Source organism: Tasmannia lanceolata, unplaced genomic scaffold (assembly GCF_043159265.1).
Source record: "Tasmannia lanceolata isolate RefF3 unplaced genomic scaffold, GAP_Taslan_0.1 ptg000054l, whole genome shotgun sequence".
Classification (NCBI taxonomy): Eukaryota; Viridiplantae; Streptophyta; class Magnoliopsida; order Canellales; family Winteraceae; genus Tasmannia; species Tasmannia lanceolata.
The window spans coordinates 514,254-523,328 of record NW_027518731.1 but is presented as its reverse complement, the minus strand read 5'-3'; the positions used below and the strand labels follow the sequence as shown (position 1 = coordinate 523,328).

At 38.9% G+C, this 9,075-nt stretch overlaps 1 protein-coding gene across 1 annotated transcript; it reads right to left on the bottom strand.

Moving 5' to 3' along the window:
* Positions 1 to 448: 448 nt before the first annotated feature.
* On the bottom strand, positions 449 to 7,551 carry LOC143864820 (uncharacterized). The gene is made up of 6 exons (XM_077375669.1): positions 7,368 to 7,551; positions 6,479 to 6,549; positions 6,341 to 6,402; positions 5,723 to 6,244; positions 5,553 to 5,643; positions 449 to 688 (listed from the first exon to the last, which is right to left on the bottom strand). The coding sequence occupies exons 1-6, from the start codon at positions 7,507 to 7,509 to the stop codon at positions 602 to 604; spliced, it is 975 nt and encodes a 324-aa protein (XP_077231784.1). The 5' UTR covers positions 7,510 to 7,551; the 3' UTR covers positions 449 to 601.
* Between the last annotated feature and the right edge of the window lie 1,524 nt (positions 7,552 to 9,075).

Below are 9,075 nucleotides of genomic sequence, written 5' to 3'. Positions count from 1 at the left end.
TAAATAACCATTTTCGAAAAAAAAAAAAAAAAAAAAACAGGGGGTCTGCAAAGTCTCCATTTCAATTATAAAATATCATTTTGGCTATTTATAAACAATGGTATTAAAGAGAAAAACAACAGAAAACAGGGTGGAGAGCTATAAGAAAAAATGGAGGTGGAAATATCACGTCCTTTATTATTAGTATTATTATTATTATTTCCCAAAGATGATGACTGAAACCAGCTCTTCTTTTCTTCTTCTTTTTCTTTTGAATTGCAAATATATTTTCATTAAAACAACAGAGACCGAGGAGGTCCCTGAGAAAAATATGCCTTTTTCTTTGTAGGTAGTTAAGCTGGGATTGAACATACATTCAATGTTGAGGAACAAAGCCTCCCCAAATTGAGCTACAGGCACAAACCCATAAACTTCTAAAACTACAATTGCATGAATTTTCTAAGATGGATACTATGAAAACACAAGTCTATATTTATTTGTGGTCACACGTTCTGTTCCTTTTGGCAACAATGATTTTGACATGGGGAAGCTCTCATTTCTGCCCAAATACACAAGCCAAGCTTGGTTCCATTCATTCAAATGAACATGTAAGAAAAATACCTCATGCTCCATACTTGGGTGCCTTCCATAACTTGAATGCAACCTCATGCAAAAACCGATCCGCAAGAATAGCCAGATTTGCCCCACGCTGCAAGGTATAAGAACAAAACACAGAAATGCCATTACCAAAACAGGAATGGCTAGCTCAAGAGAAGAAAGAAGAAATTGGTAACACATTTAGAGAAGGGACTCAGATATTTTATACCATGATCAGAGTAAAGCCAAGAGCTATAACCAAAATATAAAAAATGTCCTCAGTTTACCATTCAAAAAAAAAATGTCCTCAGTTTTGATGGAAATGCTATTCAGGGAAGAATTAATGATTTTCTAGCTGTAAGATGATGTGACAGATCTAGCAAGGCTCGACTAAACTGCATCTTTCATGTAGTAATGAGGAATCCTTTGACATTTCTTTTGTGGACTTGCATAGGTTGTAAGATAGATTTTGCAGGGTTGAAGTAGCCTTTACTGACAAAAAATATGAGAACACTATAAAACTATAATATGCATTTTTGAAATCGAAAATTTAAGATTGAGGACTCTCTTTAGCTGATCGCATACAAAATGTCAAGTATACATCAGAGCAACTATTATGTAAGGGAGTAACGGTCATTCAGGCAAGGTCGGTTGGGTCTGCAAGTTAGTCACAGTCCACTTGTTCTATAAGTCCGTCAACTTGTAGAAATAGAACAGTTCAAGCTGTAAGTTCAGTAACCCAGCTTCCCACGCTTGGTTTCAATTCAAGTTGGTCGTCGAGCCCATGAGATAGGCCGCGTGGAAAAATAGTCCATTCTCATCTTTATATGTGTGGCTTGTGCATCCCGATTCCGGGCCATCAACTTTTGATTCCAGACCAACTTTTCCATATCGTGGCCTATACTGACACCCGAACTACTTGACTGACTAAAATGCGCTTGGCAGTGTATAAAGTGTAAGAGGTTTACGCCAATCCACACAACAATGGTGTCGACATGTAATAATGATTATTGTAAGATGAAACCCATTTCTTTAAAGTCTAAGAAACTATAATGGTGATATTCCACAGAACACACATTTAATTCACTTGTTTACTAGAGAAATATGATGTCCAAGCAGACACTTCAATACAACTAAGCTTTACCCCCATAAATAGGGAACTTGTAACCTAGATAAGCTCTGATTTCCATATACACATGCCCCAGTGCGCACTCAATACCCTCACAGGGAGTCAGCGTAGTAGAAGTACGGGTACCTGCCACACACTATCACAAGTATCTCAATTAGAATCGTGGAAGTACATAAATAATGTGGACAAAAATCGGCATAGGAGTGAGGGCTTCACTTTATCTTAGGATGGGAGTACTTTACTCATATAATTCAGTAGGGAAACACGAGTTTAGGTTGTTCTTGGTGTGGTGTAGTGAATTTAGGGAATATACATGTGAGGAATATGCATGGTAGTAGTGTGTGGGAAGCATGCAGTAAGATAGGTAAGGGTACTCATGTAATTACTGGATGTAGTGAGGTTGTTGTAGTGGGGATGAAGAATCGGTAGGCACAAATGGGCGGCCATGCCAAAGTGAGACATGTGTCAACGAATGGAAGTCTGGGACCATTCTATTATAACCAACTTCCCTGCACTACTGACACATGGCAGGAGGGCCACTTGAGGTATGAGGGGGACCACACCCATTGGTTGTCTCTTGGGCTGCCATTTGGACTGCCACATCAGTAAGGGGACCACTTGCTTCTAGCTGGCCATGTGACTAGAAGCTTCCTCTTCCTCTATACATAGAGGAGAAGGGCCCATATTTCAGCAGCTTAGACCTCAAGAAAGTTTTTTTTTTTTTCGCTTCTCCGGTTTGGGGAGAATTTGGAGGAAGATGTGAGGAAACTTGAGGAGAGAGAGTTGAGTCAGGAGGATTGTAAACCCCTTGATCAAAACAAATCAAGCCGTGTGAATCCCTATTATCAGATTGATATGATCATCACAGAATTCAAAATAACGTACATTTTGCTAAATCCTAGGGTGATCTGTGTGCTTGAATGGATTGATATTATGACACAAAACATTGTAGTAGTTCCCACTCAGGAGCAAACTTCTAATGAATCAAAGTCATTGAGCACCCATCTAGAGCTCCACAAACCACTCATGTATGAGGACCAAAGCAACTTTCTTAGAGGAGATCCAACCTTCTGATGATATTTACATGAGGGAGATCAATTCTGGTTAGTTTGATCAATGTGTGAATAGCTGAGAATACCCATCTCAAGACGGCTTCATTACTTCATGCTGTGATTGATTGGCAATCGCATCATACAAAACAACTATAAAACCGGAATTGTCCCAATTCAGTCCTAGGTACGATCGCTCTATGGCCTAGACATAACCAATGAATCAGACCCTCACTGTCAGTCTTGTTAGCAGAACTATAGCACATGTTTTCCTACCTTGTGTTTCCACGGGACACAATCTCTATCTTCCTTGTACAACTAAAGACACAACCTACCTTTTTTAGAGTCGATGTTCATGAGTATCGTAGAAAGCGGTAACGAGCTAAAAAATAGCAAATCTTTCCAAGGGCACCAATATTAAAATAACCTTTACACCTTCAAGGCAATTGATTAATAAATATGAGGAGCAATAGTGGGTGAGTTGGTGAATGTTGGCACAGAAACAAGAGCTGGTTCAGTAAGGAAGTCACTAAACCTAGTTAAAAGACGTCCAGAGAACAATTGAGGACAGTAATCAGTATTCAGGAAATAACTTATGCTTGATACAAACAAGGAAGCTGTTCAGTATTTTTAGAAATTTTTTAGTAGTGAGTTTTACTTGATTTTAAGTGGGGTCTATCAATAGTAACATGAACAGTTAATTTTAGGTTTAGTTGTTTTCAATTTAGAGTGGCCCTTGTTTTTTTCTAAGTACGGGTCTTTAAGCCTAAAAATGGATTTGTTAAATGCTTTTAAACGGTTGAGAATAAAAGAAGTGATGGCTAGGATTCTGTAAGAAGGGATAGGGTTATTTATAGTCTTGCATATAGTTTCTTGAGAGAATTTTCTTTATTATCAATCTTCTCGATTTTTTTTGCCAGATAATTCTTCTTATTTGTTGCAAATCAACATCTCTGTGAGAATTCCAAGTAATACAGACAGCACTACAAATCCCTCATTACTTCTAGGTTGACAAAAAAAGTCATGCAGAAAATCTCTCAAAACTTAATCCATGGCTAGGCTTCTTGGATCGAAGGGATAAGGAGCCGTAGAGCTGATCGTGTCAGTCGTACGGATTGTCTCTTCTTCTTTTGCCAAACCTCCAAGAAAAAACCCTAGCCTTCTTCGGATAAAGAATAAGAAGAGGAACTTCATATCAGCATCAGGTTCAATGCTATGATACCATGAAGTTTGAATCAAGGAGATGGAAAAGAGATGAGAGGAGGAGAGAAACGAAGGGGCATAAATTGAACAATGGTTATGTTCCATTGTGGGGTATTCCCTTGTGGGTTCTGTTCCATTGGGGGGGAGGATGGGGAATTACTTTGTTTATTAACTTATTTCAAAAAGGAGAGAAACGAAGGGGTATAAATTGAACAGTGGCTATGATCCATTGTGGGGTATTCCCTTGTGGGTTCTGTTCCAGATGAGTGTGTGTGTGTGGGGGGGGGGGGGGGGGAGGGGGCATTACCTTGTTTATTAGCTTAATTCAAAAACTATAAATAATAAGAATACCCCTTATTTAAGATATATTTACAAAACTGAAATAAAAACACGAAAGGAATATCTATCACTGCTAGGTGCATTGAGGATATCTACGAGATTATTAGGGTACGAGAGATTTTTTTTCTCTCGCATCCCAAGGAGTTCTAATGATCTAGCCCATAGGTTAGCCAAATCATGAGTCTTCAGGCCTTAGATAAATTCAGCACCGCCCTTACAGACTTGCCCAATGATGTGCAATTAAAAAGGGTGGCCCAGTGCACGAGGCTCCTGCCATTGTGGGGTCTGGGGAGGGCTAGATGTACACAGGCTTACCCATGCTTTGCAGAGAGGCTGTTTCCGTGACTCGAACCCGTGACCACGAAGTCACAATGGAGCAACCTTACCGTTGCGCCAAGGCTCACCCTCTAATGATGTGCAATTGTAATCTATAAACAGCTTCCAAAAGTAATAATTTTCTCAAATTACTTTAATATATGAAAGCATTCTGATAAATTTTGATGTACAAAATTTGTTTAAATGGAATTCGGGAAGTTTTTGTGAAAAGAAGGCAGAAGCCTATTGAAGCTGATACTGTTTCAGATGAGTCAATATGAATTTATATGATGGGTGGCCATGAAAACACGTGAAGTCCAAAAAAGTAGGTACGGCCCACTCCATATGATGATCCAAACCGTTCATCTGTTTGGGCACAATGTAAATAGGTTGTGCCCCAAAAATCATTTCCATAGGATGATCCCAACCCTCCGATTTGGGGCACTCCATATTAAGATCAGTTCAGATCAGAGGGTTAGGATCATCCTATGGAAATGATTTTTGGGGCACAACCTATTTACGTTGTGCCCAAACAGATGAACGGTTTAGATCATCATATGGAGTGGGCCGTACCTACTTTTTTGGACATCAAGTGTTTTCACGGCCACCCATCATATAAATTCTCCAGTCAATAATCACCATCATAATCAAACAATTTCCATTAAGATCACAAATTTAACATAAGTATGGAGAACTTTATACCACTCACTGTTGTGAGGTAAATGTAAAAGCATTTTAATTTTGAGTGCAATTGTTAATAATAAATTTTGACAACAACCAAGTCCACATTGTTTAGGGCACAAAAGTATAAATTGGGCAAGATGATTGACCAAATGCCCAGAACACTAAATACAATAAATTGAGGGATGTACCATTCAAACATAATAATAAAAATAAAATAAACTGAGGGATGTGGCACGGTTTGATTCATTAATTCATACCTCATCAAACTCTTTAAATGAAAATGTCATTGCCATATCCTTGCGAGTTACAGCCTCCTGCCATTGTGCAACTAGCATGGGATGGTGATGCCTGCTGAGCATATGTTAGCTGGAAGTACAATATAAGTTGCAACCACAAAAATCAGGAGACAGGTTTACCTTCAGCATACCTAATATTATGTAATAATTTCCCTTCTTTCATTGCGTAACTTTGATGAGGGCAAAGCACAGAAAGATCAGAATTTATCCCCTTTTGGGAGTTCAAAATTGAAGAACTGTGATCTTCATTCTCGGGAACAGCCCCATAGCTCATCACAAGCGATAAATGTAAACGGGAAGCGATCGGTGAACCAGGTTGGGCAATTTGCATTATTGCACCAACCAACGTGTTTACCCATTCAATGTCAGTGTTATTGACTCTGTCTTTAAGGGAAGTTGCCTTCTCACCAGCTCCTATGTGCACAAACACTAAATCAAAGTCACTTTTTTCTAATATCTCATCTCCTTGAAACCCTAGTGATCTCAGTAATTCACAGGCAGTAGAAAAAGGATCAGGAACTTCTCGTGGGTCATTGTAGGAATGATTGTTCTTAATCAACTGATCAAAATCTAAGATACTGAAACCAAGATTTCTTCCAAAATTTTCAATGCCGGCACAAGTTGTGAAAATAGCTGCTCTCAGTCCCATGAACCTAAAGTTCAATAAGGAACAAAAAGGTTTCATACATAGTCAACAAAATGATATTGATGTATTTTATTAATTGCATCACAATTAACAGCAATTTTACCTCTCTGATATGGTCGGCACCAATAAATCTTTCCGGGACTCTATATTGGCATGTTCTCCTTTCTGAAAGACCGTGGAAGATTTGATTTATGTCATGAAGTCATGCTTCCATGAACATGTAGTCATATATGAATCTTACCACTTTGTTATAAGCATCATATGCATCCAGTAGTTGTGCAAATTCTCTAACCACTCTCTCGTCCTCGCTTTCTGAAATTTGGATTAAATTCAAAAATATGGTGCAAGCTATAAGAAAATTTGAATATCCTGTCAAACTAGTCAGTAAGGTAAATAGGGAGATAACCATCAACAAACAGAAAGTAGAAACCCTTTTGGATTTAAATCAATGGATCTGAGAAAAGGAAAACAGATGGCCACACTCCCTCATTCCAGCTTCAGAGATTTTATACGGTGTGTGAGCGTGAAGTCCAGTATTTTTAAAAAAGGTACTGTGAGGCCCTCTTCATAGGACGATCCAAACCATTCATTGCTGGACCACAACGTAAATAGGTTGTACTACTTAATTAAATTTAGGGAGTCCTCTTCGATCACCACATTGTCCAGCCCATTTGATGCCAATAGTCCTTGGTTTCTTCATGGACAAAATTTAAAACTTTTTGTTTCTTCATTAAAAAAAAAAAGACTTCTCAATTGGGTTTTCTCATATAAAGTTTCTTCTGATGTTTCAGCTTCAATTTAATACTTCAGAAAATCCCTTGACATAAAACAAAATGCACTCCCCCAAAAAATAAAAAAATCAAACCAATCCAGCAAAAAAAAAAAAAAATCAACTTTCACCAAGAAAAATACCCATGCGAATAAATTCCCCATTAGGGAATAAAACCCATGAAATGGCAATAAACTAGACAATTACATAGGCTACATTTCCTAGTTTGTTGCCAATTTAGGGTTTCTACTTCCTAATATTCTCTTGAACGGATTTATCACAAACCCTTGAAGCACAAAACTTTCAAGGTAACATATCTGGATAAATAATAGTCATCAGAGCATTGTTTTAATAAATATACCTTGAGGAGGAGATTCTCTTAGGGATAAGAAACCACATGAAGATTGAGAGGCGAATGAATGGAGATTTGAATGTGAAGGAGAGATGAGAGGTACAAACCCATCTCCGTATATTATCAAAGCTCGGCTTGGCTTATCAGCCATTGCTCTACTCTCTTCTCTCTTCTCTCTAGGGCTGGCAATTTCACCCGAAAAAGCGAGGATCCGCCCCGCCCCGTTTGGGGGAGGGGATTCGCCGATTTGAGAGGGGAAGGGGAATATAAAAATTCCCCAGTGCGGGGAGGGGATGGAGTTGTCCCCGCCCCGCTAATCAATGCCATTTTTTTGTAAATTTTTAAGTGTTTTTTTTAAGGAAAACTACTAGAAACTCTGTGGATCGGCTACAAGATTCCCCCAAACACAAACTTAGCTTGTCTTTTCCTTTTAATTAGCTTCTGAGAGCATTTTGGGAACTATAATAACCTTTTCACAGATGTTGAAATAATAAAGACAAGCTGAGAGCCTGAGACGCTGAGTGTATGCAATTATCAAAAAATCGTAGTGCCAACAGAATTTTAGGGTTGGATTGCAGGTTTTAATTTTCAACAAGAAAAATTTAGCTACTAGAAATTTGTTTCATGTCAGCACTAGACTGAATTGCAGTTAAAGAAATAAGTCATTTGTTGATTTTGTTCTCTTCTCCATTCTCATTTCTCATGCTCATCTGGGGGTTAACATGCTATACAGAATGAACTAATGAACATTATTTTGCGTGTGTGAGCGCCCACTTATGGACTTTTAAAGTTCATTGTGACTACTGAAATAGTTACTTTTTGCACATTGGCTGCCTGTCAATGAAGGTAATCTTGGTGCTCATTTCCTATTTATCATTCCATAATTTATGCAGAAAATAGCTGAAAGATGAGGTCCTGTTGTTATTTATGTTTGTTGTCTCATCCATGCATTTCTGATTTTATCCATCTGTTTGTTGATCACGTGAATAGAATCATAGCATTCATCACAATATTGTCTGTAATGGACGTAGAAGAAAGAAGCTCTGTTTGCTGGTTTGGTTGGGTTCCAAAGAGGGGGCGGGGCGGGGCGGGGCGGGGCGTGGAGGGGATTTTGTCCCCGAAGGATGCGGGGAGGGGAAGGGGATTAGATATTCCCCGCGGGGAGGGGAGGGGGATTCCCCACCATCCCCGCAGAGGGGAAGGGGAAGGGGAGGGGGAAAATTCCCCGCAGAGGGGAAGGGGAAGGGGAAGGGGACCCCAACATCCGTCCCCGACCCGCCCGGTTGCCACCCCTACTTCTCTCTTCTGAAAGTAAAGCGGAGGAGAAATAGCAGTGATTGATTTTCGCACTCCCTCGTTTCAATAATGGCACTTCTCTTTTGACCGCTTTGTTATATAATTATATTGAAAGAGATGCTGAAAAGCAAAATGGACACTTTTACCGCTTGTGACAAACAAACTTGATCGGGTCCGTTGATCCAACTGGAGAATATATGCCTTTCCCTTGCCTTTTGGCTCCGTCTTGATCAAATGATCCGAGTCCTTGATCTTAATTGACTAGTTTAGGGTTTCTAATAGTGAAGCTAAACTTTAGATAACCAAAACCCAATTACATTATCAAATGAATTTTTTTATCTATGATCAAGAGAAGTTGATATTTTAGGAAAACAAACATATAGCTTATTTTGATCTTTGCTTAAGAAGGAATTATTGTTGA